The following is an 18,187-nucleotide window of genomic DNA, read 5'->3' on the forward strand; positions in this document are numbered from 1 at the left end:
TTTGGGTAAATATATATTTCTTACTCGGTTTCATGCAATATTTGAATTTGTTTATGTAAAATTGTAACTAGCTTAGTGTTTTCTAGTTTGATTATTTTTCCTGTGCTAAATGGAGTGGAATTTAGCAGAACGACAGAAACACAAGCTAAGCTAGATAGCTTTCTAAAACTGGAGCTTGTTTTCAGATGGTGGCCCCTACTTGGGGATTTTTTTTCAGTTCCTTCAACGATTCACAGCCTTTTTTCATGCATGACTCCTAGACTGCTCTCTTTTTTCCTTTTCATGACTTTAAACACATAAACATAGTTCTTCAGCAGGCCAGTGGCTTAATGTTAAGGGGAAAGAAAGCTTTTGTTTTTTAATGTGTCCCTTCAAACATCTCCCTAGTCTGATGCAGTTAAAAGTGAATCTGGAAGTGGGGGGGGGTTCCCCCTCTGGAAGCATATCCCTTGACTTCAGTGGATGCTGGATCAGGTTGTCACTGCACCATTTACAATCTTTTTGAGTCATGGTTTGTGGTCTATTTTATTTTTGTTGTTCCTCTGTATTGTACATTGTTCTTTCTCTAAATATTTTGCTCTTTTTCTTCCTGTTAAACTTTGTCTCTGCACTGCTCAGGCCCTGTTGATGTTGTATGTGGATTGCTCTTAGCTCTACTTGGTTAAACTGCATCTCTTAGATTCTTACTCCCTTATCTCAGGGCTGGGGGGAGGAATTGGACAAGAGGAGAACTGTAGCCTTCTCTTCTTGAGTGTAGTTGGCCTCTCAGTCTGTTAGAGGACCTGGCAGCTCTGAGTTTTTGGGTGCAAGCAGAAGTGTGATGGGTTTCCTACTGTGTTCAGGCCCTGAGATAGCTATGGATGCTGCTTTGGTTGGCATCATTCGCTCAACCCTTTCTGAGCAAGAGTGTAGGTGAAACACAACAGCTGCCATGGCCCACTCAAGACTGTTCTGTCATGTTAGAGCTGTGACCTGCTGGTCTAATGGGTAATTTGCTCTTTATTTTCTAATCAAATAAATACTGGTTTTCAAGTCAGTTTCCCTTTTTTCTTTCTCTGCCAACCACAAGTTGGCACCTCAGCAAGGTGCGATGGCAGCACTTCTGAACAGAATATCCAGGAAAGATTGGTGTGAAGAATGAGAGGAGAGAGACATTCCAAAGACTTGCACTGCAGTGCTCTTGTAGTGTACACAGGACCTGCTGGCCCGAGACCCTGCCATTCAAAGGTGCTGTTGAGAGAAAGATTAAGCTAGCAATATAAAAACACTCTGCCAGGGAGAAGGGAAGAGACTGCAAATTAAGCTTAATTGGTGGGAAATGACTCCTCATGAATGTATTCAAGAATGATTTTCCTGGTAGTATTTCACAGTGGTAGAAGTGTGAGCGTGTTTTTGAACATGGGAACTGGATACAGGATGTTCTTCTCTAAGTACAAATCTCTGTTGTTCTTTCTAGTCACTTGATGCCGTGTCTGACCTAAGCAGCTTGTTTTGTTTTACTCTGGGAAATATTCACTGGATGCACTTTGACCTCATGATTTTACTATGTTAACATGAGATCCCCTGCAGTGGGGGGAGATAGTTTATCCCACACAGGCTGTATCTGATCAGAGTATGGAATTGCTCAGTACCAATTAACATAGTAACACACGCATTCATGATAGGATAGTGTGACACATCCATTCCTTGTTCCCTTCCCACTTAACTTTCACTAATGTTGTGGAGGTTTTATTAGGTTCATTTTTCCTCCTGTTCTCTTCTTCCTATAGCAGTTTTTTTCTTTACCAAAAACATTACTACTTTTTCTTCTGGTACCACACATTCCTTTAATGTGACTACCCCTGCAGTGTCTGTTTCTTCGGGTCAAAGTTGCATTTATTATCATTAATAATCTATACCACAGCATTGCCAACACACCGTGGCTGACAACTGAAGGTTCCTGTGTTCTGGGTAGCATACAAACATGTATGCCATAAAGCCTTGTGGAGGAGAGTTTGAATTGTCTAATTCTAAAGCCTGAAGTTGTCAAAGCCAGTTAGAGCATCCTCTGCTCACACTTTTACTAATTTCAGTGAGACTGGTGTAGGTAAGTCTCTTAGGGCATGTCTACATGTTGCCATACAGTGACATTGCTATGGCACCATGCTTTAGTACTTCCTTTGTTAAGTACGAAAGCACGGCGTAGTAGCTGCCCTTGCTGCACCGTGCACACAGCACCCAGTTAGATTTTGCTGCTACGTCATTAGCAATCATGCAGACCCATGTGATTTAGCAATCACGCAGACCCACGTGATTGCTAAGTTACCCTAGCATGCTGTATGGCGATGCAGCACATCACTACATCACCATAGGGCAATGTGTAGACGTGTCTTTATTCAGCTGTTTAGATCTCCACATATTGATTTTTGTATTGTAACAGTAAGATGCCATGGAGACACTTCTGTCCAAGACAATGCAGATATTGTATGTCTAACGGGGTGCCCAACAGACACAGTTATTTTCAGTGCACCAGATTATACATCTCTAAGTCCACCCATCCGCATATAGGTCTCTCTTCCTGTATACAGTAGGAAAGCTCAAGTATCTCCCTGGTAACTTGCCTCAAGCCCCTAAAGCAAAGTGCTAAAGTCAAGACAGGGAGATGCAAATGAGACCTCATGGAAGTTACCTGGCCACAGTAATATAGCCTAGGACCTGTAGTCACTCTTCTGATAATCTCATTCCCCCAGGGCTGTTGAGGTTTGCTGTAGCGAGGCAGGTTCCTTGGCAGCAAAGTTATAAAGTGTTTTCCTGGGAGGGAATTAATGAGAACCAAAGCCAAAACCTTTATTACAGGAAGCCATGCTTTGCCCCTTTATGATACAACTGGGGTTAATGTACCTGAGGCTACATCTTCACTGTAAATTTAACTCAAGTTTGATGAACTATAGTTAACTCCTCTCAGGTTAGTCTAGCTCAAGTGAGTGTTGCCATACTGCAAAAATAACCCTCAAGCTGCACAGAGTAATTGTACGAACAGCTGATGAGTTCTGCAAACTCAGAAGCAGGAGAGCTGTTCTGCCAGCTCAGAGGTTTCCATTGTATTTTTTCATTAATTTTCAATTAGAAAAACTTGGATAGTAACCTGGATTTTGTACTCACTTGTTCCCTGAGTGGTGGCTGAAGGATAGGAACCAAAACTGGACATCTGTGGCTGGAACACTGGTCTACTCATCTTGTTTAGTACAATGAGGAAAAGGAGAGGATGTTCTTTCATTTTTTGTAGACTGGAAAAACCTATTTACTTCCAAAACAAACAATAGGTTTTTACTAGTTTTGTAACTAGAAAGATGTCCCAGTAATGTGCTGGTAGATTTCAGGTTCAAAGTGCTTTAGACTAGTTCCATTAATAAAAGGTTTTCCTATATTCTACATTTAATAAGTGTGGTGTAGATACACAACTATCTAATGGAACTCAGAGTTATCATCAGAATCTTTTGATCAATGATACATTAAGGGAAAGGGTAATGCAAGGGTAATGTTATCATTAGTGGTTAAGAATGCAATCTCTTGCATCTGACTTTCTGGGAGAGAAAGAGGATAATAATAGAGATCCGCCAAAAAGATTATATAGAATTTAAACTCCCAAAATCAAGAAAACTAATGAACTTAAAAAGAACTAACTTACAAAGCAGTTTCACTGTCTGAATCTGATAAGGAAGCCTGCACAGATGATGAGAAGGATGGCCTGAATCTATTCTCTCTTTAACTACTAAGCAAGTTGTTTTCCAAACAGAAAAAAAGTCTATGGCAATTAAATGTCCAAGTGTTGTCTTTGAATCTTCCTTCCTCAAGAGTCCTGATCTTTGAGCTAGTATAATCAATTGTAAAAAATCCTGAAAGGGGAAAAGTATATAAGTGAGAAAAAAAATATAATTCAATTTTTTTAACTGTTTTTGACAGGAGAACAAACATCTTTGAAGTTTTAGATATGCTACTTGATTCAAATGCCTAAAGCTTTCCTTTTTGGGGAAGAACTATTTGTTATCTGAAAAGAGTTGCTGATCAAGTAAATACCTGAAACAATCATTAAATATTTGAGTGGAATTTAAATATTGAGTGGAATATTTTTAGAGCCCAAATTATACAGAAAATTCTGGAAGTATCTATTCATAGAGTATTAAAAATAGGAAATACTCTACTTTTAGCTGACATATCTGTTAGAGATAGAAATAACAAGCAAGGGAGTTAATATATCAAGAGAAAAAACTCTTTTCAATACCCAGAGCAATCAGATCAATCTGAATTCTTGTTTAAGAGAAAGAGAGTTTGTTTAGGGAAGGAATTGGTTTTCATTTTACTTAATTTGTGTGTGGAAAAATCTGACAAGAATAATCTCATTGAAATTAATGTTTTGATTAAAGATACATCTGACATTCAGAAAATGAAGAGACATGATATTATTGTCATGTCTCATAGTTATTATCATTATAATAAATTATTAACATTACAGTAGTACCTGGAGGCACCAGTACACAATCCATCTTCATTATGTTAGATATGCTTTAGGCATTTGAGCAGAAACACACAGTCTTTGCCCTAAAGAGCTACAATCTTATTTCAAGGTACTTTAGGAGTGCAGAAGAACAGGAGGAAGAAAAAGAGAAGATGAGTAGCAGCAAAACAAGCAAGGCTGTAAAGTAAGAAGGAAACATTGCTCACTCTCAGAACTTAGCCCCATTTGTCATTAAAATAAGTTACCAGTATTTTTCAGCGTTTTCACAATATATATCTATAGATTCTTTGATATTAATGTATGTTCTATTTATTTGGAGTCCTTATTTATTTGTTTAGGGTATTTTTATTCTTATTTTGGTTGCCTTTGATCGTACTCTTACAATCAAATCATGTTCAGTTTGTTTGGCATGGTATCCCAAGTCTGGTTCTTTGCATGTTAATAGACTTTAGCAATAAAAAAATGAAAAAAAGAAAAAGGCTTCAAAGAGCATAAATCAAAGAACTGCAGTTGTACAAAATATATATCTAAATGATCTCCAAAGTTTTAAGTTAAAATAAGAAGAGTGGTAGACTGATTGGCTGCTGCAGCTAGGCAATCAAGCTTTTTTTATTCATAAATCTTCCTTATTCACTCCACATAAGGTAATCAGATAGAAATATTTCTTACACGGATTTGGGGATTCCGGGGTTTTTTAAAAGCTTTAACATCCCTGCCCCCAAATATTTCTGGTCCTGATTTCACCCTTCTTATGCTGTAGCTGGAGGTGAATTGAAACCTTTTTAGAAGAAGAATTACTGTGAAGCTTTAAATAGACACAGAAGCTATTACACCCACTCTAAGGTGTATCACTTAACTGATATATGGTGGTTATTTCATCCTTCTGATTATGTCTTTAACTTTGTATCACAACCTCAATCATTCTCTAGTTAGGATTTTTTGTCCATTGTATTTAAGAGTGAAATACATGTTGACCTATTTCTTTGACTCCAAATGACTACTGTCACCTTCATTCTTAGGTCACAGGCTTTCTGACCAAAGCACACAGTTAGTGTGAACGTTAGTGATTCTGATCATCCTAGGAGGACTTAAAATATATATATATTTATTTTGTGGTGCTGAGATTTTAGTAATTTAGAAGTCTGATTTTTTCAGGGCTCATTTTAAGTAGTATGTCCTAAAATTTCAATGAAATATCAATTGATTTCAGTAAGCGGGTTTTTCTATTTATAAATGCCTATAAAGAAAAAAACCCTGACTGAATACAAAGGAAAAGTGAAACTACAGAAAGAGCTGTCAAATGCGCAAAACAAAATGACCAAATAAGGGAGAAAAGTAATTTTGCTAACTTCTTTCACTTATGGTAATTATTAGTTTCAGACAGAAATGTAATTTACAGATTGTCAGTGCCCCTGTAGATCCATCTCAGTTCTCCAGTTAAGTAGTTTTTAACTACTTGGATTTTATCAAAGGCAAATGACTATGGTGCCCAAACTATTGTTGCTAGCAGCTCAGAGGCAAAACATCTGCCAACTATTATAGCTGTACCTAAATTCAACACTGCTATTGGTCAAATCCCAAATTTGGTAGACAGGTTTACAGTAATGTATGTAATTCTTGTTCTATCTGTATTACATTTTCCGCTTGGGAATACAGTGTTCTATTCTGTTTTGTAAAGGCAACATATAGGGCCCTATTTTGTCTCTTTGTAGAATCATATATGTTATCTCTGATTTTTATTTCTTCATACTAAACAGCCTTAAGTGAAAACTCTAGCTCTGCTCTTTAGTGCTACAATGTGGCTGTCCTATCTTCTTCTCTGAGCATGTGCCTCCCACAAGCTATTAAGCTCACTAAGCAGTTTTACCTGTTGCACCTCTATTTTGGATGCTTATTTAAATTTAATAGGGTTGGAGTGGTGTTGTAACCAGTATGATCCAGGAAATATACAAGAGGGCCAGGGTTCTTTGTGATATCTTTTATGGGACAAAATGTACAGTTGGGAGATAAAGTTGACAAGAGGATCCCTTAAAGAAGTGTATTTTGTGCCCCAAAACTTGTCCGTCTTTTCTCCCAGCTAGACAGTTGGTGCAATAAAAGAACCCACAAAACCCTTCCCTCTTATAATTAAGTTTGGCCATTTTGGCCTATATGTTTCCATCCTGCAAGCATTGGTTACTGGAGTTAAGAGATGTTTACTGGGAATGGTCCTGTTGACCTCAAATGTGACTGCTCATGGTATAATCCAGTACTTCTAGAAATAATTTTTCACAGTGCCATTCATATAGGTGTATAAAATGCCACTGATTTTTCAACAGAACAATCTATTAAAATCAAAGGAGTTATGCTATATAGTACAGGGCCTCATAATGCCCTTTCAAATAATGCAAATTGCTGCTTAGGCAGTTTCTTTCTATTTTCCTACAGTTCCTCCTCTTCTTTTCCCTTTTATATTAATCCCATAGAAGCTCCTATATATGCACATAAACCCAGCAGCAAACTTGAACTACAAATTCTTAGGAAGTCTCAGGAGGAACAGCATGCCTTGCTTATGAAAGGAGGAAAATTTTGCCCCTAATTTTTATCTTAATATCTAGTCAATCATGCCCTCAAGGCTCAGGCACAGGATATTTCATGTCTAGAGATGTTTTATAAATTATAAAAATGTTCACATCTGTACTACTTTCTCAAATGTGTAATTTTTCCTCCCTTTGGTACTGCTCTGGCCAGGTCCCACAATGGTCTGAACTGATTAATCACAGATATGAACTATCTACAGATTACTTATGTTTCTGTCTCTCATTCTTATATTCTTATTATCTAGATCCTGGTGCACGTGGCATTACCATATTTTCAATTGGACTCCAAAAGTGTGTGTGTTAAATTGGCTTAATATTCAAGTCTGTGTGCCTCATGCCTATGAGATGAAGTCCATTATAAAAAGCCAGTACAGTAGCTACCCATAATAAAAAATGCTAGTGAAGTACTTGTATGCACTAAGATACAAAATAAGGCTTCACTGCAGCCTTTCCTCATAAAGGGGCACATCCTCCCTCTGCAGAGTGGTACAGATGGGAGATGAATTGTGGAACACTTGAGGACATGGACTCTAGTGCCATACTGAGAGCAGGGTCATATTTTGCTTCATCACCTCATCTGCTCTGCAGAAGCAGCTCTATATTTTATAGGAGCTGATCAGTTGGAAAGTGAAGATGACAGGGAGCAGGTCCCATTCCAGTTCCTGCTGAAGTTCACCAAGCTCACATTGACATCCATGAGAGCAGAATTTTAATTCCACGGTGCATAATTCAGAGTATACTTTACGTGACTGTAGGTGGTCTGAGCAGCCAGACTTCATGCTCTGTGAGATTAATGTACACTGGAATCACATGCTAGTTATAGGCAGCAGAACAACTTGGCAAGCCACTTCTGTGGCAGGAAGGTCATGTAGGTAACAGAGCACCCAGAGCGTGATAGAAGATCTGTTGAGTTATGACAGATAAAGATAATGGGCCAACATAACCAGATTGTAGCCAGGCCTCCCCCAGTCCACTATTCTAAGAGGCAAGGGGCTAGGATTGTTCAAAAAAGTCTTCATTCTAAGGGCTGGCATTGTGTTGCATTCTAGACCCTGACCTTTTTTTTTGTTTAAAATAATCGTGATTTTTGCACTTTGGCACTGCTGGACCATTTTCCCTTAAGTGTGAATGGAATGATAAATGTTGGAATCATGAATGTTTTCTGCCAACCCCACAAAAGCAGTAAAGGCATTGTCTCTAATGACTTCTATAACACCCTTACATAGCCCCTTTCCTCTGATGTGTACAAGTAAAGCAATATGCACACTGAAATACATATTTTAATTGAGAGTTGGGAAAAGGAACATTTGGATGCATGGGCTTTCTTTTCAGTAATCTGTTTAATGTATTGTAATAAATATTGGCCTTGTTTTTGATCAGGATTCACTTGTAACATTCTTTGAGTTAAGCTCTGGTATCTTCCTGCCTAATGTAATTTACTTAGGCTTAAATGTATGAATATAAGCTTGAAAAGTTTTAAGATGCCCTTCTGAACAAGAGTGGTACTGGGACTTTCCAAATGTGCAAAATAGCCACTGAGAGTTATTCTGATAAGTCAAATGACTGTATCTTGCTTTTCTTCTCCCAGTGCCTAATTCCACTTGTAATGGCTTTGACAGTGCTGTCTCAAAGGCTTATAGAACTCCACCAGGAAAACAAGTTTGTTTTGTTGCTACTGTTCGACTGGCAACACCTCAGTTTTTAAAGGTAAGCACCTGTGCAGGTGGACATGAGTCTTATATGCTCTATATGCTTTCAATCTCTGTACAAGTAAGATTTCAAGTTTTATTCATAGAGTGGATCAGAATGTAGGAAGTTTACATTTAATATGTCAACATCTAATACAATACGTAGGTTTATCAGTCTGTCCCATGTTTCATGAAAATGATGTCCCTTGCACTGAAAATTCCAATTGGGGATTGTCACATGGGTGTTAGGAAGTATTAATGAGGCATGTCCTGATCAGGTTTCCCAAGTACAAGTGTGGGACAGAATACAGAGAGCTGACACTGTGCTCTCAGTTGGGCAGTTGGGTGCGATTGGTCCCAGTTTTCTCCTCTGCCTTTATGAAACTAGGAAATTCACTTCTGAAAACAGAAGTAATAGTGTAGTTAGACAAACTCTTGTCACTGTGGCTCTTTAGCTGATAAATGTGAGCTGCTGCCTCAGATGGCCTCCTGAGGTTAGGAGGTTAAGAAATGTAATTGAGACAAATCCCATATGAAAACATTGTTCTTTCAGCTGGACTCTAACACTGCACAGGGATTTTTAAATGCATCTCTCACTGATTCATACCACTAACTTCAAAGTGTCGTCTCCTCGGGGTAATGGAGTTAACTTCTTATAAAATGTAATAGAGTAGCATTTGTATTAATAGCAGACTAGACTTAAGGTTTTCATGGAAAGCTTACCTGTAAACATCCTTACTTCTGTGTAATTAACATATCATCCATAAAGTTTCATTAACATGACATACATGTCATTCCTGTCCAGTGCTTGGGAATTAGTGTAATCCAGATGTTGCATCTCAGTTTTCCTCTGTAAAATGAGTACAAAAACACTTAACGTTTCTGATCAGCAGAGCACAGTAAGGTTGGCCACTCAACTTGCTGGCATGTCTCTGCTTGTCACTGTGTAATGTAATAACTTCTGAATGCTGCATCTGATCAATTCCAAGATGTTAGGGAATAGCCTATGCATCAGTGGGGAGAAACCTATTGATTTTGGTGAAAATTGAAAAAGCTGCAGGGGAAAATGGATACACACAGAATCTGTGGACTCTGGCAGCAGCCACCACTTTACAGCATAACGGGCTGTCTACATGTGCATTAAATTTCGTACCTGTAGTAACAGGTACTAACCTTAATGTGCAGTAATCAGCGCTAGTGCACAGTAGTGTCGGTGTATGTTTTTTAAGTAACACTAATGCACAGTAGATAGTCTACTGCACATTAGCATGGCTTTCAGTGTGACATGCTAATGCACACTAGAATTAGTCTACCACGCTTTTAGCATCTTGTGTAGACATGCCCGCAGTTCCCCCCACCTCACCTCCTTCCACTTTAAAGCCTTGCCGTTTTGACTGACTTATATCTAAGATACAAAAGAAATGAGAATGGGAGTGTGCACAGAGCTGCTGGCATGTAGCAAAAGGTGAAATGGTTAGGGCACATGGAAAAGGAATTAAGTGGTCATGGCAGGCACAAAGAGCCCTGGCAAGGAACGGGCTGTGAGGCAAACAATCTCTGCCCCTCTGCAAGGAAGTACAATCGGGGACTCTGGTTAGAGGGTGAAGGATGGGCAGTATGTTCCAAGTAACCTGGACAAGGCTTTGGAGCCAGGAACTCTTGAGAAGTAATCTGAGACGTGAGATAAGCTAGCTGACACCTCTCTTTCTGCTTCCCCCTAAAAATGGGTATGAACATATTTGACCATCAGGACCCCTACTGTAGTAGAGAAGGAAATTTAGGGAGTATGAAGGAGCCCACAGGACACCTAGCAAGGGGAAGAGTATGGGACCCTGCTATGAGTGAAAGCAAGGAATGGGGAATTTCCTGGAACACCTAATATAGTGGTGGGTTAAGGGCAGGATGGATGGTGCTAAGGGAAACACACAGAGCCCCTGGAATGTGGCAGAGAGGGGAATGTGGCATACTGAGCCTCTGACATGAGGGGAGAAATGGAGGAATGACAGGCTGTCTCTGGAACAGAGAGGGGAGATGGGTTGATGGCAGATAGAGAGCTATATAAAGAATGAGAAGTTCCAGGAACTCCCAGTGCACAGGGCTTCCAGAAATAACAATGTGCCACCCCTCCGCCCCCCAGGATAATTAATAATTATCAGTATTATTAGCGTGATCACTCCCTCTATGCTAGGGATTTTCTTTTCTTATGCAGTGGCCTCAATCCTCCCTACTTTAATATGTTTACTAATTTTTATTATCACTGGCTCCTAAGGGTGTTGGACTTAATAAATAAGGGTGTGATTATCCCCTGGCTCTGACAGAAGAGCATGTGGGGTTGGATGAGAGTCTACCATAGGTGAAGGGAATCTACCAATGCGGGTGCCTAGTCTCATTTGCAGTGGTTGTACTCTGTAACCGAGAGGGACAGCCTCTAGATCTGTCCCCATGTAAGATGGTCTAGTGATTTGGACAGTGATCTCAGCCTGGGGACATACAGGTTCACATCCATGTTCAACTACAGATGTCCCTTGTAGCAAAGCATTTATTTTCTTCATGCCTCAGTCTACTAACTGTAAAATGGCAACAATAATGTTTCCCCAACTCAGAAGGAGGCTGGGAGAAAGAATGTGTTAGGGTTGCAAAATGTTCAGACCTTACACCTATGAGCACTTCAGATAAATCCAGAGGGGTGTGCAGGAGTACACACTGCTTCCTCTTCAAAGGAAGTACTGGTAGCTGTGTAGCTGGGGGGCTTCTGGAGGCAACATGCCTGCCAGAAGCATGATGCCCCTTGGTGCAGAGGTATGAGAGCTCCATCTCTTGCTCTGGGCCCTGTTACAATGCAGCAACTAAGCTCTTAATATCTGTATGGTTGTATGATGCTTTAAAAATGTTATTAGTCCTTACAATATAAAGTATTCTAGGATGATTAATTTTGCATGCACTTTAAAAATTCTCTTTCAGTCTTTGCAATATGTTTAGTATCAGTTAATATTTCCATAAGACTTTCAGTGTTCAGCATTATTGGACAATATCTGCATTGTCTGTTTTATTTTATTTCTCAACCATGCTGCATTCTTATATTTAACAAAAAGCAGATGAAGCAGAAAGATGAAGGCAACATTCAATCAGTTGATTTTCTTTGCAATACAGGAAATGTGCATAGTTGAAGAACCTTTGGAGGAGTTTACTTCAAGACATAGTCTAGAATGGAAATTTTTGTTTCTGGATCACAGGTTTGTAAGAAATAAAACATGCTTGATCTTGTTTTGTACCTATTTACTCATATATTCATGAGTCAGATTCTGTCAAATAGTAATATACTTCACATTGAAATAGTTTGAAGAAAAAGATTATTAGCACTGTTACCACTAAAGTACTTACAAAGGCTGATGTTTAATTTCAATTTGACTTCACTTGACTGGAACTAGATAGTTTTCTCTGCATCTTCTTTTTTCATGAATTATTTTACACAAATGCTGTTTATACTTTCCACAGAGTATTTTTGATCAGTCAGCTTTTATCTATTTTAAACATAAGAATGGAGTGTAATCTGTAATCATAAAAATATTCTTAAACAGTATGTCATTAGTCACTCCAGGAAACAAAAATCTGAGGTAGAAAAATGGTATAAAGAGCCAGAAAGATTAATTTCTTGCTATGTGACCTATGCATGTCTTAGAAAAATATGCCATGAAAACAGGTCTTACAAAAATCCGCCAGTTCAGCCATTGGGTCTGCATGCAATACCTACTGACTCAAGCATTGAGGATTATGTAGGGAAGCTGTGATGGACTGAACAATCTGGAAGCAGTCAGACAGGCAGATACCCAGACTGCTCAGACGCTTCATGGTCAGATTCTGGAAAGGCCTAGAAAGGAAGGAAACTTTATGCAAATACATTTGTCCCATCTCACTGAGTAATAGCCACTCCCTTACCCATGTAAGAGCTGTAGAAGCTGCTGTTGCCCAGACAAAAGTAGCTGAAATGAAGCCCACTGCACAGGGGGTAAACAGAAAAAGCAACCACCTCAAAACAAGTTGGGCGTTCTGTGAAGACTCAGTATTAGGTAAAGCAGTTCTGCAGTCAGTCTGCAGGCTGGATCCAGCATGAAGTCAGTGTGCAGGGTTGGTCTGCAGGTGTGGCCTGGCCCCACACACCAGATCCAGCCATAGTCCAACCAGGCACTGGCATCATCTGGCATGTGAGGCCATGTCATTTGGCCCGTAAAACTCCCCATGGGGCTGGAAATGTGATGATGGGAAAGTGGTGGCAGCATTAATTGCTGCAGCCCATGGGCTGGAGGTTGAGCACCACTGGTCTACATGGTCCCTGTCTGGCTGCCAGCTTTGTTTCAGAGCTACTAGCCAACTCTGGCACTAAGTGGGAAGGGAGGTAGCTGGCCCTGATTGTCTCCTGAGTTGTAATTCAGCTCAAAGAGTCCCTCCTTCTCTTCATCAGGGATATCCTCTGATGACAGTCCTGCTGGGGGAACACGATGGCAAGTGAAGTCACGTTTTCCATCCTAAGGAGGAGGAATTGCTTCCAAGTAGTTCAGCAGTATTTCCCTAGTCGGTTCTTATCTTCTCTGGATGCTTGTGTGTCATTGTATGGGTGTGGAAGCCAGCCGGAGAACTGAGCTAAAGTTAGGCTGTCTGCCCACAGAACAGGAGAGTCAAACTTTGCCCTTGGACCTTAATGGGACCTTGGCATGTGTGAAGGAGAGCTGAGTTCAGCCCTGCTGTCTATTTGAACTTCCAGTTTAACAAGCAAGCCTTGCTGTTTGTTCCATTTTTCTCTATTAAATAATTTGTATTGTGCCCATATGCAGAGCACCGCCAATTATAGGATATTTGCCTTTTGAAGTGCTGGGTACTTCTGGCTATGACTATTATCATATAGATGACCTAGAGCTCTTAGCAAGATGCCATGAACACTGTAAGTACTGCACAGTCTCAGTTCATTTGAATTAAATGGAATGTCTGTTCTCAGCAAAATGCAGCTCCAACTAAGGCCTTTTCTACACACTGAGAAGTTTCTGCAGATAGCAGCTGCCACAGGAAAGCCAGCAGAGTGGACACACACGCACAGCTTCTGGAGGCTACAGTCAGCTCTATTTCTTCAGCTGTACTTACAGGGCACCATGTGCACCATTAGAAGCCTCAGCTGCAAAAAGAGGCTGCACAGCCAACAGAAAGCTTGGATGTGTCTACACATGCCTTCTGCCAGCTGCTGAGCAGGAGCAATAGAAGTCTTCTTTCATTCAGAGAGATGATGCTACTCCACTGAGAGAAAGAAGAGGCTCTGCCAGCATTGGGGAGCTCTAAGTGTGGGCATACACATAATTTTGCTAGTGGAACTCACATTGTGTATACCAGGCCTAAGATAGGTATAAACTTGGGAGAACAGAGCCTGCAGGCAAAAGGCAGATTCCTCTTGTCTAAAACTATAAATTGGCATTTGTGAAATTATTTTGAATCGAGTGGAGTAGAACTGATGAGAATTTGGCCCCAAGTTGTTTATAGTTTAAAAGGCCAAATCCTTCTTCCCATACTCTTACAAGTAGTTGATGGAACTCATTGTCTAATTAAGATATGTAAGATTTAACCCACATTCTGTTAGTAAATAATTGACTGGAATTAACTCAAACAGACTTGGGGGAGGTCAGACTTTGTAAAATTCTTGCAGATTCTTTTTTCTCTGTAGTACTGTTCAATGTGTATGTAAACCAGTGATTACTTAAACATTACAATTTTTTTAAATGCCCGTCAGTAAGTGAAGAAATGTTAAAATGAGGCAACCTTTTTAAAATATCCACTTACAGAACTGATCTGTCATGTTTCAGTATTACCATATTTTCTCAAATACAAGATGAGGTTTTTCCCCCCAATGAACATGGGGGGAAAAAGTTGCATACAAGAGACCTCACTAAGTACATTATCAATCATTAAACTGGTGCCAAAAGCAGCATGTGCTCAGTAATGCAAACCAACTATGAAGCTGATTAAATGCAACCAATATTGAGCATGACTATAAAACATTCTAATATTATAAAAGCCTAAGTCTGTCTGTCCGTAATGCTTTATTCATGCTCTGATTGGCTGACAAACAGGCAATCAGAGTACGAACGAGCATTCAAACAGGAGCTGGCAGCATGGTGGAGCACCGCCATGATTGCGGAGACACAGGGGTTGGGGGGGGCAATGGAGCAGAGGCGTGAGCAACAGAGCCAATGGAACAGGGGGGTGAGGCCAGCAGCTGGCCTCACCCCCCCACCCTACTCCCTGCAGGTGGCAACGATGGAGCGGTGGGGGGCAAGGCCATTGGAGCTGGCTTCACCCTGCCCCCCGTTACTCCTTGCAGGTGATGGCAGCGGGGGGCGGGGGGGGGCAGAATGCCACAGGGAGGACAAGGCCACTGGCTCTGGCCTCGGCCTGCCTCTCCCCCTTCCATCATCGCTGCCTGCAGGGCCCAACATGGGATGATGTGGCGGTGGTAGGGGCAATAGCAGGTGCGCCGCGGCAGCAGCAGTGTGGGGAGAGGAGTAGTGGGCCTGGGCCCGATGTGGTGGGGGAGAAAGACTGAGCCCGAACCAGGGGAGAAGCTGACCTGTCGCGGCGGTGGGGGGGGAGCAGCAGGCCCAGCCTGACGCAGCTCCTCCCCTCCTCGGGCCCTGGCCTGGCTCCACTCCACCTACCTCCCCCTACCCCCATCAGCTCCAAGCCCGCTCCTCTTGTTCCTTCGCTGCTACCAGATCAGCCCGAGCCTGGACCCCAAGCAGCAGGAGTTAAAGGGGGAGTGGGCCCAGATGGGGGGGGTGGGCCACAGGGCTCCGTCCCTGCATGCTTCCCCCTCCCCTCACCCCCGTCATTCCTGAGGGGCAATTGGCTAGTATGACCTATATTAGGCAAACATACTGATACTGATCTACATACCTGGCAGGGGAGATACCATGATGATAGTTTCTGCCCAGGTGGTTTTACACACCTGGAAGAAGAGATCCCCTTTTTCCCAGCCTTGAATGACTTGGTGTAGTTGAAGGTGGAGACCTGTCCATCGTACTGTAACAGCCTACTATAACCTCCCAGTAGGAAGATCTCGGCTACACAATTTATGGTGATGAGGAATTGCTCACAGGCTCTCCCTCCAGCTTACTCCTATAGCCTTTCGGCTAGGGGCAAGTGAGACTAGGGGGCATCTGAACCCAAAGGCCTCCAGGCTTGCACATAGGATGCTTGCCATGGATTTGGCATATCTGAAGCCCCAAGCTGAAGTGTGTGGGAGGTAGGATACTTACAGATACTTACTGCTGGTAGCGCTACACAGACTTGAATGTGCTCCACTCACTCGATAGAATTCGGAACTTATTTGGCTAGTTTTGCCTGAGACACAAAATTAAAAAACAAAAAAATCCAGACTGATAATTCACTTATTTGCAAATTAATCAAGTACTTTATTACAAGGGCAGTATTTTCAAATTTGTGCCTCACTTCCATATGTTCAGAGAAATCAGGGTCTGACAGTAAGGAGGGGGGGAAAGGGGCTGCAGGGGGAAGAAGTTGTGGGGGCAAGGGTACCACCTGAACCCCCCCCCCCCCGATTTATTTTCCCTGCTAAAGCACAGAAAATTCATGGGAAATTCAAGGCAAACTTCCAGTTACTATATTCCATACCTGGAAAATTATGACAAACGGATAAATTTTCCATTTAATCATTGGGAGGTTGTCTTATATTTGAGAAAATATAGTATTACCCTTCTGAGGAGTAGAATTATCCAGTCAGAATTAATATTTTAAATGTTGACATTAATTTACAAGGCTCAGTACCAAAGCCCTTGATATCACAGGATAAGTAACTAAGGGATGTACTTGGTCCAAAGAAGTTTATACATTTAGGTTTGTCATTCTTATAAATGCAGAATTCTTGACTGGGCAATTCCCTTCAATTTCAAACTGTTACCTCCCTGTTTATAATAAAGGCTAAATATTACATTCAATCTTATTGCACCACTAAAGTCATTGGGTTTCCTTGGGAATTTGTCTCACCTTTTCAAACTTTCATATCCTGTGTTTCTCTGCTATGGCATTCAGCTCTTTCACACTTAGAAATCAATGCCAGGTGCTTAATTAGCTGTGATATGAGCAACCTTTAAAACAGAGAAAAAGTTATATATATAAGTTATGTTTGTGCTCTTTATGTTTATATTGCTATATAGAAGACATTTCACAGAGGGAAAGATGGTGGTGTACAAGATATTTAACTATAGAATTATTTAGTACTTTTTTAAAAGATAATTTTCACTTCTTAAAATTTGTTATATATACAGTGTACATTTTCTACTAACAGTGATGCAGTTTGGCAAGGGAAAGTCTTGTTGTTATCGTTTTCTGACCAAAGGACAGCAGTGGATCTGGTTACAGACCCATTACTATATCACCTATCATCAGTGGAACTCCAAGCCAGAGTTTATTGTATGCACACACATGGTAGTAAGGTATGGAAAATGAATTAGTGATATTTGTTATCATTGTAATCTTGTCAGACTCTAAGGATTAAAAGAAAATTATGGATGTTTTAATTATCTCGTAAATTCCTCTTATAAATGTGAACATGCCTTTCATGTGACAAGATGAAGTCTGTAGAGAAAATAACTTCATTAAACAAAAGTGATCATGTTAAGCCTCATTTTATACCTCATGAGAACAAAGTTCATTTGTCTGCTATTAGATCTGAAAATCAGGGGCCACAATTTAACTTGCATTTTGTCACCTTTTTACATCTCCCAAGATATAAAGGGGCAGCAAGTGCAGCATTGCAACCAAATGAGACCCTGTCGGGTGCTTTCCATGCTGGGTATTTGGCCACTGACATGACAATAGAATGCTTCATTGGGTTTAGTTGGGAAGAAGAAGCTGAGGCCAGAGTACTGAAGCTTTCCACCTGTTCTTGGCTGGTGGGACACCCCTAGGGGTCATTGGTGGCCATACAACAATTGAAGCAGTCCCAGGGTGGCTTGTGAATAGGGGGAGTGGAAAGGTGGCTTAAAGTGTTTCATCCCTTCCCTTCTTCCTGAGCTTTGTTCAGCTGAACAGGGTATGAGACACACAAATTTATAAATAGTGCAGTGCAGTGTATGGGTGTAAATGCAAAGCTAGCAACAGGATATTCCAAGTGTTGTTTGGAAAGGATCTGACAGTATAGCCAAGTAAATAAAGCTCAGAATGTGTTTCAGAGCAAATAAAACTCTAATGTTCTGGGGGTTTAAAACTTCCCAAGGTATTGAGGTCATGTTCCATTGCCTGCTACAGCTAACCTTGAGACATCAGTCCATAAGGCCATTGCAAGTAGCCCTATGATGTCCATTACCTGGTAGACTCTCACCCCCTGTCACCTAATAATAGGGGGTTGGTTGAAGCACTCACCATGT

General features: G+C 40.8%; 1 protein-coding gene across 3 annotated transcripts in view; it reads left to right on the forward strand.

Annotated features, from left to right (window-relative positions):
* Nucleotides 1-18,187, forward strand: part of NPAS2 (neuronal PAS domain protein 2) — a 165,877-nt gene that overhangs the window by 111,334 nt on the left and 36,356 nt on the right. For all 3 annotated transcript variants that reach the window (XM_059721007.1, XM_059721006.1, XM_014600315.3), the window contains 4 exons: nt 8,663-8,781; nt 11,913-11,995; nt 13,592-13,698; nt 17,107-17,254. In XM_059721007.1, coding sequence (XP_059576990.1) covers nt 8,663-8,781; nt 11,913-11,995; nt 13,592-13,698; nt 17,107-17,254 — 457 coding nt within the window. The remainder of the gene's footprint in view (nt 1-8,662; nt 8,782-11,912; nt 11,996-13,591; nt 13,699-17,106; nt 17,255-18,187) is intronic.

This window comes from Alligator mississippiensis, chromosome 1, assembly GCF_030867095.1.
Source record: "Alligator mississippiensis isolate rAllMis1 chromosome 1, rAllMis1, whole genome shotgun sequence".
Taxonomy (NCBI): Eukaryota; Metazoa; Chordata; order Crocodylia; family Alligatoridae; genus Alligator; species Alligator mississippiensis.